The sequence below is a fragment of the Balaenoptera ricei genome, chromosome 1 (assembly GCF_028023285.1).
Source record: "Balaenoptera ricei isolate mBalRic1 chromosome 1, mBalRic1.hap2, whole genome shotgun sequence".
Lineage (NCBI taxonomy): Eukaryota > Metazoa > Chordata > Mammalia > Artiodactyla > Balaenopteridae > Balaenoptera > Balaenoptera ricei.
Window position 1 is genome coordinate 2273970 of NC_082639.1, and position 26075 is coordinate 2300044.

A 26075-nucleotide genomic window follows, 5' to 3' on the forward strand; every position below is an offset into this window, starting at 1 on the left:
GCAGACACTAACACAGCATTGTAAATCAACTATACTCCAGTTAAAAAAATTCACAGGTACATGGACCCACCACCACCGTCCATTTGAGAGCATTTTCATGGCCTCAGAAGGGAACCCTGCACCTTAGCTGTCACCCCGAAGCCCCACCCCAGCCCTGGCCGCCCCCCATCTGCGTCTGTCCCTGTGGGTTTGCCATCCCTGGACTTTCATGTAAACGGGAACCGTATGGCGTGTGAGCTTTCGTGTCGGCGCCTTCGTGTGGCGTGTTTTTGCATTTCCTCCGGGTTGTAGCATCAGGAGTTTCTTTCTGATGGTGGAGGAATAACATTCCGTCACACGGACTCGGCAGTTTGTTTATCCACCTGCAAGGTAGGCAAGGCAGTGGGCACTGGGCCCCCTTCGTCTTACAGGTGAAGGCACAGGAAGTTAGGAAGGCCTTTGGGGGGACCGCCGACCAGGGAAGGTGGCCTTAGTGGGGCGGGGAAGTGGGGTCTGCCCAGCAGGGGTCCCCCATCCCACTGGTGTTGGGGCCCCAGGTTTACAGGGTGGGGGGAATGGCCCTGGAGGTTCAAATAGAAAAGCCTGAGACCCACCCAAGGGATCTGTCAGATGGCAGTTTCGGCCAGGGCCTTGTGCCAACACCCTGACGGCGTCGCCCAGTCTGGCTGTCCCCAACGGGGAGGGCATGGGGTCGGGCCTGGCGGCTGATCCGCACTGGGTGGCAGTTGGCCGTCAGGGCTGGAGCATCCGAGGGAAGCACCTGCCTGGCCTCTGGGAGGCACGGTGGGGCGGAGGAATGGGGCTGGGGGTGGGGTGGGGGGCAGTGGCTTTGGTAAGAATCAGCCGCCTGTCATCCATCACCCGTCACCTCCCTCCCCCTCGATCATCACCTGTGCTGAGCTTCCTCCAGGCTGGGCAGACCTCAGGAGAGGCTTTCCCTCCCCAGGTCGGGAGGGGGCCCGGGGGGCTCGGTGATGTGGACACGGGTGTGCCTCCGGGGTGCTGAGCTGCAGGGGGCTCTGGGTTATGGAGCTCAACCCTCTTGATGTGCAGGGGGTGCTGAGCACCGGGGTCGCCCCACGGCGGGCGTTCTCCCCACCATCCAAGGAATTAGCTCGTTTGTTTTTCAGTCTGGAGGAGGGGACAGAGTGCTTGCTTCTCGGAAGGGGGTGCAGAGCAAAGGGGCCCCTCCGCTGCTGTCCGGTCTGCCTCTCCCCCCCACCCCGCTAGGGGGACTCCAGGCCCTCTGCCCGCCAGATGCAAGTCCCCCCAGTTCACGGTGCCCCGGCGTTACCATCCCCACTCCAAGCCTCAGTCTCCTCATCTGCAAATCGGGGGCAGTAGCGCCCTCCCTCCGAGCCTGGCTGGCACAGAGAAGGAGCTGTTTAAACATGTGCGGTTAGAGCAGGTCTGGCCCCTGTCGGCTACTGTGTCACCCTCCGAACCGCCTCCTGTTGGAAGCCTCCTGACTGGGAGGGTGGGTCTCCCCTGCCAGCCCTCCAGGGGAGACCTGCTCTGCCCTGGACTCAAGACGCTGAAGCGTGGGCCGGTGCCCGCCCCCTCCCTTCCTCGCTAGGGCCTCCCTTAAGCTCCGGGCAGGGGCTGCTGGTCCGGACCCCACAGAGGGTGACCCAGGGGACCCGCCCACACCATGAGGCTAAGAGTTCCTGTTCCTTCTGTGTGTGGCCCCAGAGGGGGCTAGGCTGCCAGTGCCCTGGGGTGGGCAGAGGGTGTGGACCAGGCAGACCTGCTAGCAGGGGGAACTGGGGGGGCATTCAGATGCGGATGGATGAAGGCAGCCTGTCATCGTACAGAGGCCCTTCGCAAGTGGCCTCAGCCACCGTCCTTCAGCCCCCAGCTCTGTCCCACCACCTACAGGGCTGGACCGAGGGGCCACATCTGGCCTCCCAAAGCCTCCTGGGCAGGCGGCCCCTGCACCGGAGCCTGGGGTGTGCCCACCCTACGCGCTGGGGCCGCCCTCTGCCCTGCTCCCGGGGGTGGGGTCTCCCCAGCTTGAGCTGTAACGGTGGGACAGCAGGAGGCGTGGCTCTCTGGGCCGGGTGCTGCCCCTGGGGAGTGCGGCCGGGCGGCCAGGGTGTCAGTCGGGGGCTGGGAGCCGCCCCCGCAGGCCGGTCCCCTCCAGGTGTGCTCGGTGGAGCCCCAGGAGCCCAGGCACTGGGAGGCTGATGGAGAGGGGAGGGCGAGGTGACTATGTCAGTTTATCCCAACACAAGTAGTGACCTGTCGGGTGGGCCCCCGGCCCCCCCCACCCCCCGAAGAAATATTTGGGATGACTGAGCTGCTGGCCCTTTAAGGCTCCTGTAACAGGACACCTCCCGGACGGGGTGGCTTCCACTCTCCAGCCTGACTGTGTGTCTCCCCCTTGCCTCCTCCCCTTCCTGCCAGTCCCAGTTGCATCTGCTGAGCAGCACCATGGACCAGCTGGGCAGCCGCGCGGCCTCGGCCGGCAGCCCCTACGCCCCGGAGCACACCGCTCGCGTGCCCAGCCATTCGCCCTACGCGCAGCCCAGCTCCACCTTCGACGCCATGTCGCCCGCGCCTGCCATCCCCTCCAACGCCGACTACGCCGGCCCCCACCACTTCGAGGTGACCTTCCAGCAGTCGAGCACAGCCAAGTCGGCCACCTGGACGGTGAGTGGCGCCCCGGCTCCGGTGGTCACGTGTGGGGCGCACGGTGGGGAGGGGCTGCCCGCGTCCTTGGCACCCAGGGATGGCCTCCGTGCACATCCGCGTCTGCCCAGGGTTCCCACCTGGCCGGGAGGCGCGTCGGGCCGGAGGCGGGTCTCGGGGCCGGGCAGTCTGGGCGTGCCCACACCTCGGACGGACGCGTGGCCAGAGTGGGCCAGCCTCCCACAGGGCCCCAGAGGAGATGGACATGCCCCTCCCCCCGGCGAAGACGGAGGCAGACCCTTCTCACGAGGACTGTCCGGCGGCATCCCTGAGCTCAGTGGGGGCTCTGGCTTGAGTCCTGCGCTGGGTGGGCGGCAGGCTCACAGCTCGGACACCTGGAGCCATCTGAGGCTGGCGCCGGGGCCCACGGAGGCCACCTCCTCCAGGCAGCGCAGGGCTGGCCAGAGGTGTCTGTTGTCGGTGGGTTTCGGCTTTGCCCACTCCCTCTCTGGGTTGTCATCTCCAAGCGTGGGTGTGAGACAGGGGCTCAGGGATGGAGCCACGGTGCCGCGGACCCCAGGTCCTGCCACCGTGCCCTTGGGAACAATCTGACCCCCCCGTCGAGATGGTCGAGATTTTGCCAACCTTGATAACATCCCACACACCCACGGCTGCTCCCCGAGAGCTGTGACTTGCTATTGCCCTAAGCTCTTTGAGGTTGTGTAAACCCTTGAAACTGCCTGCAGCCACGAGGCAGAGTCTACTGTTGTCCCGTGTTAGAGTCCAGGACGCCGAGGCACGGGGAGGGGAAGTCGCCTGCTCGAGTTATGCAGGCGCTAAGTGGGGGCACTGGCGTGGGGACCTGGTGGCTGGCTCCTGCGGCTGTGCTCCCAACCACCGAACTGCACTGTCCACACTGCGGCTGGGAGAGGAAGGCGCTGCTTGATGTCCCTGCTAGGGCAGAGTAAAGGGTTAGGGGCACCAAGACCCCCGGATACACTGCCGGCTTGCCTCGGAGCCTAGGTCACTGGGCAGGAAAGGGTGCCCCAAGGACCCTCCAGGTCTACTGCCCGCCCCCAGGAGGGGAGAGTGAGCCTGGCTCTGGCGGTCCTGGCCATGGGGCCACGTCACCTCCTCTGGGAACAGCAGCTCCGTGCTCACTCCCGGCCCCTGGCAAAGGACCCTGGAGCAAAGGAGTCCATGCAGGGTAGATGGTTCCTGCCCCCGAGGGAGTGCCAAACTGGTGACACTGAGGTCCTGCGCTTTGAGAACCGGTTCCCACTGTCCCCACTGCCCTGCTGGCCAGGCTGTGGCTTTCCCACACTCCTGGGGTGGCCAGAGGTGAGGCAGAGCGGCAGGCAGCCTGGACGGCCCCCTGCAGCTATCTCTGGTTCTTGCTTGAGCCGTGGGCTCCCCCAGCTGCTGACCCATCGCTGAGTCAAGGCTCAGACTGACTCCAGGGCTTCCGGGGGCCAAGAGGGGCACCTGCTCCTGTCGGTGCCCAGATGTCCTCCTCTGGGAATTCTCACTCCATCGCTCCATTGGTGGGGGTGATAAGGCTTAACCGGGATGGGCTTAGCGCGGTCGGCGCTGGCATCTTCATTATTTCCTTGGACGACGGGGGTGGGGGTGGGCGGCCATGGAGCCTGGTCCTCCTGGACAAGGTCGTTTAGCCAAAGCTGCACCTGCGGGGGCTTCTTTATTGCCGGTGGGGTCCTGCTCCCCACACCCCTGCTTTGAGGTCTGGCCCTCGAGGCATCCCTCCACTTGCACATCTCTAGTGACAGGAGGCTCACTACTGCTCCTGTTCCACAGTCTGACTTGCTCCCTAAGCCCTTTCTCTCTCTTCTAAGGGGGAGGGTCCCGGTCCCTCCTTCACTGACGTTCTGTCATCAGGGCCTGAGTTGCTGGTCCCGTAGGAGTCCTGGCAGGCAGTTTGGGGGGGGGGGTTCCTGGCTCCCTTCCTCTGCATTGTTTGAGGATGCTGATGGGGTTTGTAGCATCTGGGGGGTTTTGAGCGCCTGGGATGGTCTGAGCTGGTCCTCAGGGAGGGACGGGAGCTGCCCCCTCCTGGTTGCCTCCACCGCCCCCTGCCAGGTGTGTGGCCTCAGGGCTGGAGGGGCTCATGGCTTGGTCACAGTTGTGCGGGCCCTAAGTGGCCCCGTGGGGTGGTCTGTCGTCCAGGACGGAGGCAGCCCAGCGGCCACACCAGGGGGCAGGGGAAGGCTCATTTGTCCGAGCAGCTGTGTCTCCAAGCCCCAGCCCCGCTTCCCCCCGTGCCTGAGCAGTGGACACCTCCCTCCCAGCCTGGGCATCTCCACCTGCACCCCCGCTGAGGGCTCGCGGAGCTGAGCTGAGGAGGAAGGTGCCACTGCTCGTGCCCACAGACGCCCTCCCCAGCCCGTCTCCACGCGGGGGTGGAGGTGGGACACACATCCATAATGAGATTCGTGGCACCTCGGCTCTGGGAGCAGACCCCACCCCTGCAGGCTCCCTGCCTTGCCCGGGGAGGGGTGGGGGACAGGCGGCCGGCTCATGGTGAGGACGCGGACCACCGGGCATCCTGCCTGCTTGCAGCTCTGGGGGCCTGGCTGTGCGGGCGCTGCCCAGACTTGCCGCCCGGGCTTGCCCTCCGGGCCTCCGCGCCGTGCCATGTGCGGCCCCCCTACGCCAGCAGGCTGGTAACTGATAGATAATTCGTATTTTTCTCAAGTGCAGTTCCAAATTGACTGCTGCCTTCTCTCCTCTTCCTGCTCAGGAAAAACACCCTCACCAGCCCCCAAGCGACTGCAGCTGTTAATGGGGTCTTTGGCTTCTGCTTGGCCAAGGCCTCCTGGGAGTCCCCCCAGCCCCGGGTGCTTCATCTGCCTTGACCTGTGTCCCTTGACTTCAGCTCTCACGCCTGCATTCTTTGGGGGCAGAGGGGCCTGGAGCCCTCAGCTCACAGGCGTGTGTGCACGTATGCGTGCACGCAACGCTCGTACATGCATGCACAAACACGAACACATGTGCAGACATGCACACACAGGCAGACATGCAGACACATGTGCAGACATGCCCACGTGCAGACACTGTACACGTGTACTTGCACACACAGGCATGCAGGCCCCTCCTGGTCGCTGCCCAGGGTTCTGACAGCCCCTCCCCTCCCACAGGAGTCAGGAGGAGGTGGGTAGCAGGTAACTGAGCAGCCAGAGGAGGGACCTGAGACAGTGGCCAGGAGCAGGGGCGGGAGGAGATGGCAGTTTGGCCGGCGGGGTCGCTGTGTCACAGGAGGTTCTGTAGTGCCCCGCCAGCGTTCGCTGCTTGTGAGCGTCCTGGCTGAGGCTTGTTCCTTTCGGGGCCGTCTGGGCTTTGGAGAGAGACAGATGCCGTGAGAGATCACAGCTGTGAGCAAGGCCCGGCACCCTTGGGCACTGATGTTCTTTGGGCCGGTGGGCGGGTGGAGCCGGGACAGGGATGGCAGTGCCAGGTGCCTGGGTCCCTGTTCCACACCCTCCCCGGGACATGGCGGGGTTGGCCTCTGGGCCCAATGGCCACTCCCATCCCGGGGACCCCTGTGGGTTGGCAGTGTGGGGACAGCTGGCGACAAGAGTCCCAGGGAGCAGAGAGGAAGAACAGCCGATGTGAGGGTGTCCGGAGGCTGCCCAGCCCAGCCCGGCCCCTTCCTGCTCCCAGCCTGAGCCTCTCCAGGGAAGGGGCTGTCCTTGACGTTCTGGAGTTTGGGGAGGGGCTCCAAGGTCAGCAGGCAGGCTTGGTGTGGTCGGAGCCCTGGCCCAGCTGGGCATCTGTGGGCGCCTCGGGCAGACTGGGTGACACTGCTGATGGCCCACAGGGCAGGCTGCCGTGAGGCGAGACGGGGCGGGTACGCACGGGTGCGAGGGCACAGCGTGTCCCTGGGGGCCTCCAGCCAGCCCCCCAGCCTGAACACAGCCCCCTGAATGACCTCCAGCTGCCCCCACATCCGACGGGGTGTGTGTCCATCCGTCTGTCCTGAGAGCGAGCTGGCCCACATGATGTGAATGCCCTCCCGTCCCACCCCTGCCCCAGGAACACGTGGGAGGGGGCCTGGGAAACGCAAAGGCTCTACGAGGGATTCCTGGGTAGAAGGTGGCTGAGTCAACGCTAATGGATTCGGGAGAAAACTTTCCAGCCCCTCGGAGGTTTGCAAGTAGGAAAATAATAGTGGAGGTGTCCCAACATGATCGCGGTATCAATTGCGTTATCCTAAAAGTTTATGGAATGCATAAGTGGAATTAATACCTTTTACTGGCACCAGAAGCAATTATACGTACTTGAAGCCGAGGGAAGAGTCCTAGCAGTGTTCATTGTAGAGATGAACCTCCGAGTACTCGGGGAGAATCTGCAGCAAACGCTTGCCCTGTGTGGAGCTCCGTGGGGGGGCGCTCCCTGCGGCTGGTCCTGGGGGGTCAGTGCCCCAGCTCGCGGCCCGAGGTGGGGGTCCCCTCAAGCAGCGGGGGAGCCCTGCGCCTGGAGGTCACAGAACTCAGCCTGGGGGGCCCTGAAAGGGGCCCCGAGTCCCTGCCGCCGAGGGGTCCCAGGGCAGTCCCCCCTCCCAGCCCCGAGGTTCTTGCAGGGGAGGCGAGGGGAGCCCCCAGGGACAGGGCTGCATCTCCCAGGTGTGGGGCTGTGGGCCGGGCATGATGCAACAGATGTCTTACCAAGAGTCCTCTCTTGTCTGGGGCTTGTTTCCAAATTGGACACAGCTCCGTGGATTCTAGGGTGTCTGGTTGGTGCGTGGACAGTGCCCTTGCAGGGCCCCTGCGTGGGTAGGCCCCCCCCACCGAGCACCCCGGTACATGTTGTAGGCTCTCGTGTCCTCCTCAATTTACGGATAAGGAAACTGAGGCTCGGGAGGGCAGGTCCCTGCTCAAGGTCGCCCATCAGCAAAGGGTGGAGTGGGGGTCTGAGCCCCGGCAGCCTGACCCCTGGCCTTCATCACGCAGCTTGTGGGGGGCACAGCCTGTGCCCCTCTGTGGAGCGCATCAAAGGAGCAGCCTTCTCTCAGCTCCGAAGGGTGGGTCCAGGGACCCCCCCAGGACCCAGTGGACCAGTGGTGAGGGGGGCTGACCCCTCACAGGTCCAGGGCCTGCCCTGGCGGGGAGCACCTGGGCCCAGCAAGCCTGCGACTACTGTTTGTCAGTGAGTGAGTGACAGCTGCCACTGGGCGGGGAGAGTCTGCCCAGTTCGCCTTCGCAGCCTGATTTTTATTGACTGATGAAAATTCCTTTATATATATTCCTCTATTATAAAGAACACTTTATAATTACAATGCTCCAGGGCTGACCAGGCTCAGAGGTAAACGTAGCTACAGGCCAGGAGGGCCTGGGACCTGCCCCTTCTCCTCTTCCTGCACCCGAACCTGGCCCCCTGTTCCCGCCCCACCCTCCAGTGCCCTTAGCCCCCTCTCTAGCTGGGAAAATGAGGGCCGAAGGGGAGCTCTCGCCCCAGCTTCTCCTAGAACCACTGCTGCAGCCATGGGGTCCTGAGTGCCCTGGACCTTGGCCCTGGGGGAGCGAGTTGGAGCTTGGCTTCCAAGCTGGGTGGGTCCCTGTGGTTGGTTGTCGGGGAAATCTGCTTTGGGGTTTTCTCAGATCCCAACCTTGGAAGCCAAGCTCAAGTTCATGGATCCCAGGCCCTGAAATCCCACCGGGGCTGTGAGTGCTGCAGCTCCTTCTAGGGCAGGAAGGCCCCCATGAAAGGTGCACAGGGTTCAGTGAAGTGGACAGTCAGAGGCCGTTGGGGGAAACACGCAGTGGCCTGCAGGCAGGCTCCCCCAGGATCGCAGACCTGCCCAGGGCGAGGCGCCCCCTTCCTCCGTGGGTCCTCGTGTTGTGAGCGGGCAGCCAGTGCCTCCAGGGCCTCGGGGAGGATGAACCAAGGTGGTGCTGATGTGATGGGAGACGCCGTGTGCTGCGGGGTCAGATGTGTAGAAGCCAGCACTCCCTGCCCCAGATGCTTCGCTGGATATTTACAGGTTCCAGTGAAAACTTCGATGGCAGCCAACTGTACTAAAAGCTGAAAAGTGACCACCCCACGTGTCCAGGGCGTGCAGGTCCCCGGGGGCTCCTCTCCTGCTGGCCGGGAGTGGAGTTGATTTAGTGAAGAGATGCCCTCACTGCTTCCTGGCTGGAGGGCGTGGCTTTACCTGTGGTCCTGAACTGGGGACTTACCTGCAGCTGCCATGGCAGGAAGGTCAGAGACAGGAGGGCCCATCCTCAGGGCTCCCGTCGGGGCTGACATGACGGCCCTCCGGAGAGGCCACCTTGAGTATCTGCTACAGCTGCGGCCACAGCCTGGCCTCCCCTCCCGCCATCCCCCCAGCCTCCTGCCTCTGGTCCAGCCCCAGGCCATCCGGGAGCTGCAGGGCGCTGGGGGAAGGAATTGCCCACACTGGACAGTGGCCGTGTCCAGAATGGTGGGCCCACAGGCCGAGGCTCCCGGGCTGTCCTGTGAGCGGAAGGTGCCCACTGACCCTTGCAGTCACCGTGCTCACAAGGCCAGGCCAGCTCAGAAGGCTGCAGGTGGGATGGGGTGAGCGTAGTGGGGACCTCCTTCCCCGGGCCGTCAAGGGGGCCCTCCCGGTGCTGGGCAGAGCTGGGCAGGTGGGCAGCCTCCCCCCGCCGCCCCGTGCCGGGCACGGCCCGCAGCCCTGCTGGCCGGGTTCTTGCCAGAGGGCTCTCTCCATGAGGCCAGCTGGGGGATGGCCCCTGCAGCAGGGACGCCGGTCTTCAAAGGAGGCCAGGCCAGGCAGGCTCCCCAGCTGGCAAAGTGAAGCTTGTGGGCAGAGGGACCGTGTTCGGACCTGGCTGGGGCTGAGCGTGGTGCTTGGGCTGTCGACGCTCTTTGTGCCCTGGGAGCGGGAGGGGTGGCCGCTGGCGGGAGTTCTGGGGCTCCCTGCAAGCCCGGCCTGTCCCAGGGGCTCAGAATACGTACTGCTCGCCCCCTCCTCAGGGTCCGGGGGTGGCCAGATGTTGTGCCTGGGTTACGGAACAAGGACCAGATGGAGGCCCAGGCTCACCTCACCCTGCCCACGAGGGTGTCACTGAAGCTAAAGGCAGGGCCGGCCTCTGGGCAGCTCCTTCCGCCCTGGGAAGGAGCTTCTGGCTGGGACCAGAGTGAGAGTGATAACAATGGGACCCCCCTGTGTGCAAGACCCCCTCCCCGCACTGTTCATGGGGGGGGCCAGTGGATCGACAAGGCCCTTTGGAGTCGGGACTGAGACTCATCGCACAGCATCTTGACAGAAAAGGGGGGGGGCTGGAGCAGCCTCCTTTATCTGCTGGCCAGGCACCGGCTGTGGCCCCCACCCTGGAGCCAGGGGGCCCCCGGAGCCTCCAACCACCAGGCCCGCAGCCAAGGTGGGCTGCTGGCCGTGGGTTTCCTTGTGTGTGGGCCCTTGCTGCCTTCTGAGCGTGGGTGCTCTGAAGCAGGCTGGGGTGATGGTCACCCCCCCAGGCCGGTCACCTCCCTGACACCTGTCAGAGCCCCCCATGCTCCTGGCCACTTTCCGCTGAGTGAAGACACAAGGGCTTTTCTAGGGTGAGTGAGGGCCTGTGGCCTTGGGGAGGTCCTCAAAGGGTCCATAACCCAAAAGAGGAGAGAAATGTGGGTGTGAGCTCCCTCACATGCACACACACGCGCTCGCACAGAAAGCAGATAAAAGTGGTCCATAAAAAAATTAGTAAAAATAATAAAGCCCCCACTGCAGGCCCCGTCTTCCAGAATCTGTTGTAACAGATTCACCCAAGCTGGTTAACGGTATTTGCGGTTTGCAAGATGCTACACGTCCCTGGAAAATGACAGACAAGTTATTATCACCTCTCCACTCTCCTTCTGCCCAGACCTGCCCGTGCCTGGCACCCAGCTGCAGGGGAGCAGGCGCGAGGAAATTAACAGCCGCCACCACGCCGCGCCTGCCACCCTCTGCCCACCACCCCCTGCACCAGCCCTGCCGGGCCGAGGCTCCCAGCCAGGCTGGGCCGGGCCTATCGTGGAGTGGGTGGGGGGGGGGTTGGATCGCAGGAGAGGAACCGGGTGGGGGCAGGATGGGCACACACCAGCGTCTGGGCAAACCATTTCCTGCAAACACGAAGGAACTCACGCATCCCCGAACAGGCAAGTCCTGACGGCTCTGTGTCAACCGCCGAAGATAAATAAGATTTTATCAGCTCGGAATCTGTTGAAACACATCCATCTAGCGGTTCTAGGGAAGGAAAGGCAGGAGGGAGGGAAGGAGAGGCAGGAGGGAGGGAGGGCGAGAAGAAGCATCTCCGCGTGACCTTTTTTACAAAATTGATGAGGACCCAGGAGCCCTCCTCCTCCCTGCCCTGTGCCCAGGGCGGCCTGAGGCCCAGGAGCTCTGGGAGGAGGGGAAGGAGCTAGGGGAGGGGGTGGGGGAGCTCCTTCATTCCCTCCAGGTCCCACCCTGCCCCCAACCCCAGGTTTGGCTATCCAGGCCTACCCCTTCCCCCTCCCAGGCTTCCCTCCTGCCCTGCAGCCCAGCGGCCGCAGCTGTCACCGCCTGATGCTACCAGGGTGGGCTTAGACCTCAGGCATCCCCCCCCCGACGCTGCCCGACTTGGGCCAGCCTGGGCGTCCGGGGGTCCAACCCGGGCCGGGGGCCTGGGGCCTGACCGGGTGTGTGCCCAAGGGCGGTGTGAGCAGCCAGCTGAGGGCAGCACTGGGCTGGGGACACTGCTACGGTGAGTGGGCCCACCCAAGGCCATCGGGGGCCTGGCCAGGGACGCAGAGGGAGGAACCTCCTCTCCCCACGCTCGTCGCCAGCCAGCCGGGGTGAGGCACCAGAGGCAGCTCTGCGCTCCCAGCCCAGCGGCTTGCGGCTTGCGGCTTTCGGCGGGGCGGGCGGTTAGGCGGCCGCTGCCCGCGGTACCAGGGACAGCTCCCGCAGCTCCTCCCGGGGGCGGGGCGTCCGCAGCTCCGGAGGCCGTGGCCAGTGGGACTGGGGCAGGCAGGCCAGAGGGAAAGCCTGCGCTGGTGGGGGCGGGGGTTCTGAAACCACGTGGCGGCAGTCACGGAGCCTGGGGAGGGGGCCGGGGGCTGCGGCTTTGCGCCTCCCAAGGCTGCGCCTGGAGGCTGGCCCCTTCCCTGTTGGCTCCATTCCCTCCTTGGGGCTGCCTGCGGTGGTTGGTCGACATCGGAGAGGGGACTACAGGGCCTGTGTGCCCCTGGGGGCCCGTTCGGCTCCATCCCTCCCCACCCACAGCCTTGGACTTGGACCCGCTGCCCCTGCTCACACCAGAGGCCAGGAGCCACCTCACCGGAGGCGAGGACGCACGGGGACATGTGCGGGCGCTTCCACAGTGGGCGAGGTTCAGGGCTGTTTTATGTAGCACATCACAGGCCAGCGATCAAGACGCGGGGAGGTGTCCAGTGGTTTAAGGCATCCCAGCTATCAAACCCAGAGCCAGAACTGCAACACAGTGGCCAGGCCTCCGACGCCTTCTACCCTTGCTGACCACCCCCCAGCCCAGGCCAGCTCTCTGTGGGTCCTCTACACACCCCTCCCAGCCCTGGTCACCTCATTCGCTGGACCCTCCGCAGGCAGGTGGGACACCTGCAGGGGAAGAAACACCCTCTGGAATCCACCAGCGCTGCAGGAGGCCCCGGTGAGGCTGCGTGGCATTCAGGCGTGAGCCTCCTATAAGTCTAGTTTCTTCTGGGGGCTGCGGGGCTCTGTCCATTTTCCCTAGTGAGCCGAGGGCCTGGCAAACACTAGGCGCTCAACAAAGCCTTGCTGAGTGGATGGCTCTCAGCATCCCAGCCTCTCCCTCCATGACTGCTTGTGTTCAGGTCCCTGAAGTCCAGCTGAGGCCCGCCATTCCCTGTGGGGCCCTCCGCTTCCAGGAAGTCCCCTAAGTAGGCCCCTGGATCTCCTCCATGGCACTCACCAGGCAGTTTCCTCTGGAAACTAACTGCACACTTGTCTCGGGTCAGGGACGGGTCCCGAAGCCTCGCACATGGTGGACAAGAGAGCTGGGCACTAAACTGGCAACTGGTGTTTGCTTTGGGCTGGGCTACTGCTGCCCTGGGCACGGCCCTCAGGACAGGACGCTCAGCTTATCTCCCAAACTGGTGCTCTGGGGAGTGAAGGGGCAGCATCTATACTGGTGGGGACCCAGGAGGTCAGCGGTCACCTCCCTGGGAAGCAGAACTGCCCCCCTGTGTGGCCCCAAGTCCACTGAGGGCCCACCTACACCCATGGGGGATGTCCCTTCCTGCCGAAGCGGGGTCGCAGGCACAGGTGGATGGGGCCCCCGGGAGGCGACAAGCCCTGTGGGCATCCAATTCCCTTCCACGATAGGGGCCTAAGGGGGCTCGTCCTGAAGTCATCGCTGAGGGAGTTGGACAGGGTCCCAATCCCCCAGGACACCACTAGGGAGACCCCAGGTCAGCATTTCCAGCTGGGTTTCAGCTCATCAGAGGAAGGACGTCTCGCACTGCTCAGGGCCAAGGGCTCCGAGGTGCGGGGGCCCCTTGCTCCTGGGCTCAGGCTGAGCGCCGCCTCCCTTGCTTTTCCCGGACTTGGAGTTGCTGGGAGTATGAGGCTCTGAGGGTCCATCGTGTCCCTTGCTGGCCAAAGGGTCAGGGTGTCAGGCCCCAGCTTCCTTGGCAAAGGTGGGATCAGACCTGCTCGTCCTCTGGTCTGCAGCAGCCCCGTGTCCGGCCTCAGTTTCCCTGACGACCATAGTGGGATGTGATGGGGGGCTCTCCAGGACCCTGTGGCTGGAGTAACTCTGAGTCCCCGGGGGCTTGTGGGGGGCCCAGGGGCGTGGCATGGGGACAGGAAGCGTCCTGGGACTCTGAGACCCTCATGTCCCCACTGTCCGTGGGGGATGGGGCCACGAGGAGCCCTGATGGATCCCCAGGAGCCAGTCATTGGGGGACAGCCAGCTTGGAAACGAGTGGGCACCCGTGTTTCCAAGGGACCCTTCCATCAAGGGTCACTTTGAACTCGTGAGAGCCGGCCTGGGTCCTCGGGTGGGCCACCTGGACCTCTGGGCGCTCACCCTGGAGGTCCCTTCAGGTGGCCCAGGAGTCATCTGATCCTCCCTGGGTCAAGGTCTTGGGCCGGGGGTCCTGGGGCTTCAAGGTCAAAGCCCCGCACCCGCAGTGGCCAGAAGTAAGCCAAAGGGCTGGCCCCTCAGAGGATGGCCCAGGGAGTCCCTGTGCACGTTTCCTCTGTACAGAGGACAGAAAACCTAACTCCAGGCTTTTAAAACCCGAGACACGAGGCTGTACCCTCCCCCCTTCAAACTACTACAGTCTGGGGGCTTAAGGTTCACAGGCTTGACGCACTGGACCTGGCTCCCAGCCCCCTGTCCCAGCCCTGCTCTCCAGCAGCTCCTTCTCACCGTCCTGGCCTTTACTGTCCTCATCCATAAAATGGACCTAATGGTACCTACTTCTCCAACCAGTGAGATCCAGGTGGATAAGCGTCTCAGCCTGGCCGCACGGGGCACTCAGAGCAGCTGCTCTCACTGAGCCCACACCAGCCAGACACTGATGGGTGGGTGCCGGGGAGAGGCTCTTTGAGGGAAGGAAACCCAGAGGTGTTCAGCCGAGGGTCAGGCATGCGGTGGCCGGGACTCCTGGCGGGAGCCACAGCGGGCGAGGGTGTGGAGTTGGGACGGCCAGCCTCACCCCAGTCCCCACACCCCCCCTGCAGTACTCTCCTCTGCTAAAGAAGCTTTACTGCCAAATCGCCAAGACGTGCCCCATCCAGATCAAGGTGTCCACCCCGCCGCCTCCGGGCACTGTCATCCGCGCCATGCCCATCTACAAGAAGGCGGAGCACGTGACCGAGGTCGTGAAGCGCTGCCCCAACCACGAGCTCGGGCGGGACTTCAACGAAGGTGAGTGTCCCTGCCCCACCCCCTCCCGTGCCCAGCGGCCAGCGCCCCAGCCGGGAAGGAGAGGGCTGGCCCGGGGCCTCCTTCCTGGAGGCGGCAGGTCTGATGCGAGGGGCTGACAGGGGGGCTCAGCATCCCCCCCACCCCAGTCCCGTGTCCTGCCAGCTCTGCCTGGGGCCTTGGGTGCCGGTGCCCGCAGGTGAGCGCGGAGCAGGGCTGCTGGGCCAAGTGCCCCGGGTGCATGAGGGCTGCCGGCGGGTCTGAGTCCCAATGGGAGGCCCGAGTCCTCTGCGATGCGCCCGGCACAGGGGTGCAGACCCCGGCTGGCACCTCTCTGAAGCGGCGTCCCCTCTCGGCAGGACAGTCTGCCCCCGCCAGCCACCTCATCCGCGTGGAGGGCAACAACCTTTCACAGTACGTGGACGACCCTGTCACCGGCAGGCAGAGCGTCATGGTGCCCTACGAGCCCCCGCAGGTAGGGGGCCAGGCTGGGGCAGGGCTTCGGGGCAGAGACCCCTCGGGTCACTTCCCAAGTGTCCCCGAGCTGTGCAGATCCTCCCTCGCCCTCATGTCCATCCCTCCCTTGCCTGTGGGTGGGGCTCTGACCACCTACACTGCCTAGCTGGGGGGAGGTCCCCTCCGGCCCTCTCTAGGCATCCACAACCCTGGCTTTACAGCGGGGGGTGGGCCTGCTGACCCTTGGGCCCCAGCCCGGCCCTTGCATCCCCTCTTCCTGCCCGTCCGTTTCCCACGCCCCAGCCTGGGCTCTGGGGGATAGAGGGGCTGAGGTCAGGAGGAGTTAGCCCGGGTAGAGCCAGGGGGCCGCAGGGGAGAGGAGAGACCTGCGGTCGGGGGCACAGCGCTGCAGGGCCCGGAGGTGGGGGGGAGGCTGGGGGGGATTGCTGCAAGAGGTGGGCAGGGGCGGAGAGACCCTGGGGGTCTGACTTTGACCTGAAGGCAGCAGAAGGTTCTGGGGCTGATGTGTGGGCCGGACTGGGGTAAAAAGCTGGGGTGGAGAGAAGTAGGGGTGGCACCAACCAGTGACGGTGGGATGGGGGTGCCAGGATGGCAGGTGGAGACCGAGTCCCAGCAATGCACCCTGTGGGCCATGCTTCCCAGGGTGGGTGGGTGACGGCGAGCCCTCACCTTTCCTCTACCTGGGTCTGAGACACCCCCCCCCCCAGAGTTGTACCCAGTCCTCCAGGCACCCCCCTTCCAGGCCCCATCACTGTACCTGGTCCCTCAGGACCCCCAGGACCCCCTGTGGTTCCCTAGGAACAGCCCTTGCATTGGCGGGGCCCGGGGAGGGGTTGCCACCCTGCCTTCCCTCCCCCGAGCTTCACTGGCACCTCCAGGACCAGGAAAGCAGGTCTCTCCCGCCCCCTGGCGGCTGCCACGTGCCAGCAGTTTTGTGAAAGGCCAGGTTTCCTGAGCCATCATCCTGACCCAGAGAGACCGTGACAACTGCCCGTTTTGTGGTCCTGGGATGCCCACGGGTCAAGAGTCCCGGGTTCACATCTCACTGTCTCCACACACTCCCTGGAACAAGTGTGTGTGCTGGGAGTCCACTCGGACGGCTCTGGTCTCTCCCTCTGCCCAGAGCTGTGCCATGCACCCTACTTCCCAGAAGAGCCCACAGTCTGCAAAACACACACCTGCGCCACAGAGGCCTGGGCATGTCCCTGCTCACACCCCGCCTCCGGGGCCAGCCCCCAGCCTATGCCAGGGGAGCAACCAGACCATGGCTCTCTTGGTTCCAGAGCCAGCAGAGCACATGGCACTCAGTGTACTGTGTGGCTGGCTGGATGGATAGGTGGGTGGATGGGTGGGTGGATGGGTGGGTGGGGGATGGACGGTGGATGGGTGGATAGACGGCAGAGGACCACAGGGCCCAGCACCCCCTTGCCTACCCAGAGATGCGAGGGACAGGTGCTTGGAAGCCCAGGAGCCCCCAGCCCTGCGGACTGGGGCCCACGTGCCGACAGCACAGCTTCTCCCTGCCCCTCCTGTGGCAGGTGGGGACAGAGTTCACCACCATCCTGTACAACTTCATGTGCAACAGCAGCTGTGTCGGGGGCATGAACCGGCGGCCCATCCTCATCATCATCACCCTGGAGACACGGGAGTGAGTCTGCTGGACGCGGGGGTCGGGGAGGGATCGGGGCAGGGACTCGGGCCCGTGCTGCTGGGGGGTTTGCTGGAGAGACAGGGAGGCCATGAGCAAGGGGCGGTGCAGGCCCTGGAGGCGAGTCTGGGGAGGGGACCTGCAGGCCACGTGCTGGGAGGGGCTGCTGGGGCAGGAGCTGCCTTGGGAGGGACGCAGGGGACCTGGCGTCCCAGAGCAGCTGGGCACTCAGCCCTGAGCCCTCGGCCCATCAAGGCCGGTCCTGTGGGGTGCGAGGTGGGTGGGGACGGTGGGCCCCAAAGCTCACGGTCCCGGCTGTGCCCCTGGACAGCGGACAGGTGCTGGGCCGCCGGTCCTTCGAGGGCCGCATCTGTGCCTGTCCTGGCCGAGACCGCAAAGCGGATGAAGACCACTTCCGCGAACAGCAGGCCCTGAACGAGAGCGCTGCCAAGAGCGGGGCTGCCAGCAAGCGCGGTGAGCAGGGCCGGGGTGGGCGCGCGGGGGTGGAGGGCCACCCTGGAACGTCAGAGCCAGGCCACCCCCAGGACGCAGCTGGACCTGTATCAGGGCTTGGGGGAAACGCACCAGCCGGTGTCCAGGGGACAGAGCCAGCCCCGCCTGCGTGGCCGCCCCCGATCCCCTCCGTCCCGTGTGGGTGACCGCCCGATTTGCTCATCCGAGTGGGCGGCTGGTCTCCAGGCCTGTCCACAAGGGGCACCTTGGGAAGGTCGGCTCACGCCGGGTGGCGGGGTCGGCTTGGCTAACCTGCGCGTGGCCCCTCCTCCCTGCCTGCTCACGAAGCTGCCCCACCCCGTCCCCTGCCAGCCTTCAAGCAGAGCCCCCCTGCCATCCCCGCCCTGAGCACCAACGTGAAGAAGAAGCGGCACGGGGACGAGGAAACCTACTACATTCACGTGAGTGTGCCGTGTCTGCGGACCCCAGGCTGGGGCAGCGGGGAGTGGAGGGGGACCTGGGGCCCCCAGGGTGGCAGGTGCAGCCTGGCACATCTGAGAGCTGAGACCCCGAGCTCTGCAGGCTGCAGGGCCCAGAAGGGAGAACCAGCTCTCAGAGAGAGAGAGCTGGCCTGACACAGCTCCCAGCGCAGGAGTCTCGCTGTAGATACAATGATACAGCGTATGGGGCAGTGCAGGTCTCCCCACAACCGGGGAGGGCACGCGCCAGGAATCGCACGCTCCCACAGCCCGGCAGGCCCCAGCCACATCACCAAAGTGAGTTTACAGCCTGTGCCGTGATGCGGCCATTCCGGCTCGGATAAAACCCCACCTGCTCTGCTAGGACTGGTCTCCATGACGTGAGCTTATCATTTTTTGAGTCTTTCAAGAATGAGATCCAAAAAAAAAAAAAACATGAGTTCCTTGTTCTAAAAGCCCTGTATTTGTCCAGCGCCCCCGCATCCCAGCACCCCAAGTGTGCTGAGCTCTGGAAAGGGGGAGGCGGACAGTGTGGCAAAGTCTCAAGGGTAGGAAGGGGTGGGCGTGGTTTGTGCGGACAGGAGACCCACCCACCAGACTCCCCCAGACCTGCTTCTCGGGAGAGGAAAGTAGGGTCGGGGGACTCCCGGCCCGCGGCAGGGTGAGGAGCCCCGAGAAAGGAGAGGCGCTTCGCTGTGCTGGGGGGCTGGGGCTGGGCGGTGCCCACATGCACCTGGGCAGAGGGTCCACCTCTCCGTGCTCAGGTGCGGGGCCGGGAGAACTTTGAGATCCTGATGAAGGTCAAGGAGAGCCTGGAGTTGATGGAGCTGGTGCCCCCGCAGCTGGTCGAGTCGTACCGGCAGCAGCAGCAGCTCCTGCAGAGGCCGTGAGCACAGCCCCTCCCGCCCCCAGGCCGCCCCGTCCTGCCCAGCTGCCCGCGGGAGAAAGATGGGGCCAGGAGACCCAGCAGGGACGGTGCCAGCAGCACCAGGCAGCGCTTGGCGTCTCCTCCCCTGGGAGGTCTTCCCTGAACTGCAGCGTCTCAGCCCAAATGTCTCCCGAGTGAAGGCGAGGGGCGGTGGCGGGAGGGATGCCGACCCACCAAGAGCAGGGCCGGTTCCAGGGGCCCCCACCCCCTCCCACCCATTGCCCTGGTCCTGCCTGCCAGCGGGCCTGTGGCCGAGTGTGGCCACCGTTCGGCAGGGAGGCTGGGCGAGGAGGCGGGCGCCCTGACACCTCAGCACGGGGCGGGGGCTCCAGGCCCCTGCAGCAGGGGGGCTTTATATGTGGAGGTGCTTCTTACAGACCCCAGCTGTCCCTTCCGAGCAGGAGCCACCTGCAGCCTCCGTCCTACGGGCCCGTCCTCTCGCCCATGAACAAAGCGCACGGGGCTGTCAACAAGCTGCCCTCCGTCAACCAGCTGGTGGGCCAGCCTCCCCTGCACGGCTCGGCGGCCGGGCCCAACCTGGGGCCCATGGGTGAGTGGCGCGGGCAGGGTGGCCGGGATGGGTGGGGAGACCCAAAGGGTGGGCCTGGCTCCAGACACCCCCAGCTCAGGACCACGCGGGGTTCTCGATGGCTGCTCCCTCCAGCAGCTCCCGCCCAGGAACAGGAGGCACGGCCTCGCACGGTCTCCTCTGTCCACTCCCGGTCTCGGGGAGGGCCGAGCATTACGAGCCTCCCCCGCACAGCCTGGGACGCCCGGCCCGGCCCCCTCTGACCGTCCCACCTGCCTCCCGCCCAGGCCCCGGGATACTCAACAACCACGGCCACGCCCTGCCGGCCAACGGCGAGATAAACGGCGGCCCCAGCTCCCAGTCCATGGTCTCGGGGTCCCACTGTACCCCGCCACCCCCCTACCACGCCGACCCCAGCCTGATCAGGTACGTGGGCCGCTGCCGGCCGCTGCCGCTAACCCACTAACCTCAGCCCTGGGGGCTCGTGGTCTCCTGGCCCCCAGCCCGGGGGCGCTCTCTGCCTGCTGCCCCTCGCAGCCTGTGCTGTACGCTCTGCTATCTGGAGAACAGACAGGGGCAGGGGGATGTCGGGAGTGGGCATCCAGCAGGTGCTGGGAGGGAGAGCAGAACAGCCAGGTGTTCCCTGGAGGCTGTGCCCCGGTGAGCGCGTCCCCGACACCGTGGCCGCCGGTGGGCAGGGGCGACCTGTGGGGCGGCCAGTTCCCACCCAGACGGGCCGCACAGCCAGGTTCTTAGAAGTTAATGCTGCTTTATTTCCCCAATTCTCTCTGCAGTTTTTTAACAGGCTTGGGGTGTCCAAACTGCATCGAGTATTTCACCTCCCAGGGGTTACAGAACATTTACCACCTGCAGAACCTAACGATAGAGGTAACGGCCCCGGCAGGGCAGGTGCAGGGAGCCCACCCCCAGGCCAGCGCAGGGCCCTGTCCGCGGGGCCGGGAGCTCTCTCCCCTTGCTGGGGCAGTGCCTCCGTGTCCTGTCCTGCCCGTGTAAGGGAGGGCTGGGGAATTAGGGGAACCTTCCCACCAGCAGCCCCATCTCTGTGCTGACGTCCGGCTTCATGCGGCTGGACGGGACTCGCCCGGGCCCCTCACGTGGACTCGAGTCTTGTCTCCTGTGGCCCGGCTGCCTTTGATTTGGGGGACTGGCTGTCTCCAAGGCACGAAGAAGTGCAGAAGGCGAAGGCCAGCAGGGTCCTGGGGCTGCTCTAGTTCAGTGCCATTTACACAGGGAGAAACAGGCCCAAACTGCTTGCCGCGCACGCACAGCAACTGAAGGTCTGGTCCAGGATGTGCGGGGTAGAAGTGCCCCACCCTTGGCATCCTGACCCCTGACCTCACAGCCAGGGCTTGTCTTTAGGTTAAACGAGAGTCCCAGCAACGAGCACTCGTAGCCTGGTGTTGCCTTGAGTGTAATGACTGTTAGCCAGAGCCCAGGAGACACAGGTGTTGGCCGGATCCTGGGCCGGGGGGGGGGGGGGTGCTCCAGCTCAGCGGGCTGGAGCCTCCACAGCCCCTGCTCTGCAGCCGGCTCCGGGTCAGAGGCCCGTCCAGGCTCGTGCCCAGCCAAGGCCACGGGGCAGAGATGCGGGTTTGCCAGAGGGAGCTGGGGCCAGTGGCTCAGAGGGCTGCCTTGCTGTGTGTCCACTAATGCCCTCTCGACCCATCCCTGGTGGTCCCTACTGGGCTAGCTCAGTGCATGTTAGCCCTGCCTCACCAGCTGATGCTCTGCCTGGCCGGGCGGGGCGGGGGAGGGACGGGCGATAGGAGCCTGAGAATCTGCTCTGCCCTCGGGAGGGGCCCCGCCTGCCCTCCAGGTCCCGGTGTGCGGGGAGCGGGGAGCTCCATCTGTCACTCTGACTGTGCTCAGGGCCCAGGAGTGACCTCAGCGCCCCCCGTCCCCACACGTCACTTCTTAGCTCTCCTGCCGCCTGTCTGGGGCGGAATTCGGTGCGGCCAGACCACCAGGCACAGGGCGGGCCCAGCACTGCCCCTCCTTCGACCCGCACTGCCTGCTCCCCCCACACCGTCCAGTGCCCGGACAGGTGGCCCTTGGGGTGTGGGCCCCTCGCCTCCCTCCTGGGGGGGTCCCACGATGGCTGTGCAGGGACAGGCGAAGTCCCTGGCGGGAGGGGGAGAGGGCAGTGCCCGCCGCTGAGCCCTCTGACGGGCGGCCGTGTGCGCTGCTCTTGCAGGACCTGGGGGCCCTGAAGATCCCGGACCAGCACCGAATGACCATCTGGAGGGGCCTCCAGGACCTGAAGCAGAGCCACGACTACGGCGCGCAGCAGCTGATCCGCTCCAGCGGCAACGCGGCCACCATCGCCATCGGGGGCTCCGGGGAGCTGCCGCGGCAGCGGGTCATGGAGGCCGTGCACTTCCGCGTGCGCCACACCATCACCATCCCCAACCGCGGGGGCCCGGCTGGGGGTGCGGGGCCCGATGAGTGGGCCGACTTCGGCTTCGACCTCCCGGACTGCAAGTCCCGCAAACAGTCCATCAAAGAGGAGTTCACGGAGAGCGAGGCCAACTGAGGGGGGGCCGGCACGTCCGGGGCCCCCCCGACCCGGTGCTACCGACCCAGAGGGCAGAGAGCCCCGGGAGCCGCGCCGGATGTCTGCTTCCTTTTTGTCACCAACTGCCCTGGGAGGCAGGACCTCTGGGCTGTGCCGGGAAAGGGACTTGGGCAGGGGGGTGCCCGTCAGGAGGGGCTCCCGGAGCTGCGCTGAGGGTGCGCGCCCAGGACCCATCCTCCGGGGGTCCGGGGGGCCTCCCCCTCCCTGCCTTGCCTTCCTGGGGGCTCTGCTGACCGACTGCCAGAAAGTATTTTTCGATGTCTCTGGCTCTGGGTAGCGACACGGCTCGGTGCTTGTCCCTAAACACTCCTGTGTTCGGGTCAAGGCTGCAGACTACGCCTCTGCCTGAGGCCGTCCCTCTGCTGGTCTTGAGGGTCAGTCTGCCCTCGCACCCCTGACCGCTGGTGCAAAGCCTACTGCAGCCACCTCCCACTTCCTGCCCCGAACAAAAACCAGAGTTTCACTGGAACCGGGGAGGCAGGGAAGCTTCTGGTCGGCGGCCTCCAGCCAGCACCCGTGTCAACACCGCTGGCGGCAGCCCCTCTCTCCAGTGGCCCTCTTAGGACAGACACGGACAGCAGGCTCCCCAGACCGCTGGAAAGTGTCAATATTTGATAAAATGATGCCCTTTTCTACTTGGTGGGTGAGCCTTTTTTTTATTAACTTTTGTTCTTAACAGTCACGTTGGGTCAGCCTAGCGGGATGCCCGTCTTCCCAGGCCTGTGTAAACAAGATGAGCTAAGGAAGCCTAGGGGCAAACCAGGCGGGGTCCACACCAGGCAGGGGTAGGTCACTAGCTTCCACGTGCGGGATGGGAGGCAGGTGTAGAGGGCAGGACCCACCGCCTGCAGCCACGGCCCCGCTCTGCTCCCTGGGAGGCCGGCTCTGTGCGGGAGAGGCCCTCCTGTCCTCGTGGGGACAGCACTGAGGCAGGTGGAGGGGGTCCAGGCCTTTATGGGACACCCCAAGGAGTCAGCGGGCTGGGGGCAGACAGCGTCAGCACCCTAGCTGATGGGGCCATTTCCATCTGCAAGAAGCCTTCTGAGCCGCTGTAGCCAGAGAACTTCAGGGCCGGAAACAAGACCACAGAGGGTGGTGGGAGAGGGGATGAAGCAACCCCCCTTGTCCCAGGCGGGTGGGATGAAGGGACTCCTGACTAATGTGTACGCTGAGACGCCGCCTTCTACTTTCGTAGCATCTCTCTGTCCCTCACTCTGCCTGGGTCCCTGTGGTTAGCCCTGCGGTCTGGGCCCTCCTGTCCAAGGCCCCCAGGCCAGTGGGCGGTGCAGACGGAGCCCTAGGCGCCCTTTGGGAGTTTTGCTGTTGCTATAACCACCCCACCCAAACCCCCGGCCCGGGGAAGTTAGGAAGCAGCGGACCTCACGCAGGTCCACTCAGAAGCCGAGCTCTCAAGACTGGGTGTTCAAGTTCCAGTTCCCTTGTTAGGTTCCCAGCCTCTTCAGAGGCGGGCACTGGGCAGAGAGAGGGGTGTCAGCTGTACGAAGTGGCTCAGAGACCAGCCAGCAGGGGACGGAGCCCCAGGGCCAGCTCTGCCCCTGACCCGCTGGCAGGAGGCCTCCAGACCAGGGCTTCATCCTCGACATCGAGTGTAAACACTGCGCAGCAGCTCTACTTATTTAAAAAGGCATTTGTGCGAAGGCAGGTGCCTGTGTCCAGGGTAGCACCCCCCTCCCCCCACCATGCGCTCCCTGGGGACCCCCCTGCAGCCAGGCCTGAGAGCCACGGGGAACAGACCAACCGCCTGGGGGGGGGGTGGGGCTCAGCTCCTGAGGGCCTGCGGTCGCCTGGCAACCCGGACACACCCCCTGGCGGTGCTGAGCCGGCCGGTGGGCCGTCCCATTTCCTCTTGACACCCGCACAAGGCCCGGGGTAAGTACACTGTTCCTGCGGTTCCGACAAGGAAAGTGAAGCACAGAGGGCTGGGTCTGAGCCCAGGGTCCCAGCCGCTGCCGTGGTGTCTGGCTCTCGCTCCAGTGGCACGCGCTGGGCCCCCAAGTCGTGCCCCGTTGGGAGCTGCAGGCCCTTCCCCCAGCTCCCCTGGGGCCCACGAACCTGACCAAGGAGCAGCTGAGTCTCCGGGGCTCCCGGGGCTGTCCCTCAGTCTCATCCTGTCGGCTGGTGGGGAGGCCACGGGGGCCCCAGGGTGCTCCTAAGTCCGGGGGGCTGCGTACCCCCAACCTGGCGGGAGGGGAGGCGCATCCTCTCAGAGGGCCCAGCACAGGCTCCCGCCCCCTCGGCCCGCGTGATGAGCCCCCGCGGCTCCTGGGCCTTTGCTCCCGGAGCTGACGGCGGAACGGCCGTGAGAACTGAGCTGGTGGGGACTTCCTCGTGGTCGCAGGAACACGCACAGCAACAGGAGCGAAGACGGGCTGCACAAAACTTAAAGATCAAGAGAAGATAAACCTGTTAAGTGTGAAGAGGCAGGAGGGAAGCGGCCGGGAAAGGGCTGGGCCGGGCCTCATGGACGCCGGCGGGCTGGGCACAGCTGCCCGGTCCCCACCGGCTCCTCCCGGCTGCTGGGGGCCGTCACCCCGCCCAGGTTTGGGTGGCTTGTTCAGTGGCCCTGGTCCCCAACATGCAGGGACCAAGAACGCGGTGTCGCTGTCCCCTTGGACATGCCAGCCTTGCAGACACAAACGTCTGCTTCTGTTTCATCGGTGAAAGCGCTTTCACGCTTTAAGGTTTAAAAAAACACCACCCCTGTCATTAACGTAAGGCGATGCTTCTTCAAGCGGTATTGTTGGATCTATTCCAACCATATTATTACCTTCTCCTGGGAACGTAATCTTGGGAAAATGTGTTATTTTTTTAGCTGTGTTTTGGTGGGAATTTTTGGTTTTGTAACATAATAAAGCACACGTTCCGATGACTGACACTTATGATTGAATCAGATACAAAGACGAGAGCACGCATGACACAAACACCCCCCAACACACACACCCAGCGGGCGCCCCATCTGGGTTTGTCCCGTGTTTTCAGTGAGTGTGATGCACCCCCAGGCACCATCCTCCCCTGCGCCTCAGAGCCGTGTGCCCCGCGGGGACTCGAGAGGACCGACACCCGGTTCTGTCCGAGCGCCGCCAGCTAAGCTCAGGGGACAGGCCACCTCAGGCCTCCTAAGAGCAGGGGCCGGGTCCGACTTTAGGAATCTTCCGGGCGTCCCTGTAGACAGTCCTCCAGCTGTTTCAAGTTGAAGTTCATGTTCCTCTGCAAAACTCAGGAGCTCAGTTCAGCCCAGCTCAGGCTCCAGGGCACCGGGCCTCCTTCCGTCCCTCCAGGCCTCAGGTTTCTGGATGTCAGACCTGTGAATAAGGGACTGGGGACTTGTCGCAGCAAAAGGAGGGCTCTCAAAACCCGTTCAACCTCGAGGTAGGCCAGGGTCTTTCTAGACGTGGGGCTGAAACCTAGCAGGACAAGGCGAGATGGAGCCCCGCCCACCTCCCTGGCCCCAGCTTCCTGGGCGGGGCTCTGGGTGCCCCCTTCTCCCCGCACCTCTCAGCCCTTTCCCCAGAGCCGTCAACCTCATGTAACGGTGAGGTGCCCCCGCCCCACTGCGGTGACAGGAATCCGCATCCCTGACGCCAGCACCTCAGGACTGGACGGGAACAAGGGCTCGGGAAGCTTAATGAGAAAGAGACTGCCACAGACATCACAGCAGGGCCTTGAAACAAGCCCTCTGAGCGACGAGCACGGTGGTGCTAGTGTGTTCAGCACAAGGCGATTTTAGTATCTTTGTTGAAAAAAACCCTTTTTTTTTAAAGTAGGGTACTTTTAAAATACACACTTATGTCCAAATATATAAAAACATCTCCCATAGGCTGACATGTAATTTTTGAAAGATAACCTGGGTTCAGAGCAGATCTGGCGCTTTGCAAGGCACTGTGCTCTGGGGACACTCCCCCGAGCAGCCACCAGGGGGCAGAGGAGGCCACCGCCCCTCGGGAGGAAACGGCATCATTGCCTCTCCCCACGGGCACCCAAAGAGAAAGGCTATACTCAGGCAAGAATTTTAAAAAGTGATTCTTCAATATCACCTTTCCTAGGAATAGTGCTGCATTATATATTGTGCACACACTCACAGATGCTTCAAGAATGTTGTTTGGTTTTTAAAGACTGCTGCAACTGCCCCAAGGGGCCCAGGGGAACCTGCAGCCTGCTCCGGGTGCCTGGCACATGGTCTCAGATGCTGAGCCAGCCTTGCTCTGCTCACCGCGCAGAAGAGGGGCTGCTCAGAGCGGGAGCTGCGGCCTCCGGCCAGTTTACGAGGTCCAATTCCTGCCCTGCGGTCTTCCCAGGCCCCTTGCGGAGCAGACCCTGCCAGCAGGGCGTCCCTCACTCACCAGGCCCGGGCTCCAGACAGAGCAGCAGTGCCAACCTCTGCCTCCTGGCCCTGACATCATGCCCTAAGCCATCCCGTTA

General features: G+C 64.5%; 1 protein-coding gene across 2 annotated transcripts in view; it reads left to right on the top strand.

The window, feature by feature from the left end:
- TP73 (tumor protein p73) overlaps window positions 1–21593 on the top strand; it is a 45588-nt gene extending 23995 nt beyond the window's left edge. The window contains exons 3-13 of one of the 2 annotated variants that reach the window (XM_059894485.1): window positions 2407–2652; window positions 14342–14528; window positions 14885–15000; window positions 16541–16650; window positions 16982–17124; window positions 17476–17564; window positions 18347–18468; window positions 18912–19060; window positions 19327–19465; window positions 19834–19927; window positions 21255–21593. In XM_059894485.1, the coding sequence (XP_059750468.1) occupies window positions 2407–2652; window positions 14342–14528; window positions 14885–15000; window positions 16541–16650; window positions 16982–17124; window positions 17476–17564; window positions 18347–18468; window positions 18912–19060; window positions 19327–19465; window positions 19834–19927; window positions 21255–21593 (1734 nt within the window). The remainder of the gene's footprint in view (window positions 1–2406; window positions 2653–14341; window positions 14529–14884; window positions 15001–16540; window positions 16651–16981; window positions 17125–17475; window positions 17565–18346; window positions 18469–18911; window positions 19061–19326; window positions 19466–19833; window positions 19928–21254) is intronic. The other variant, XM_059894495.1, reaches the window with a different exon arrangement.
- The last annotated feature ends 4482 nt before the right edge of the window (window positions 21594–26075 follow it).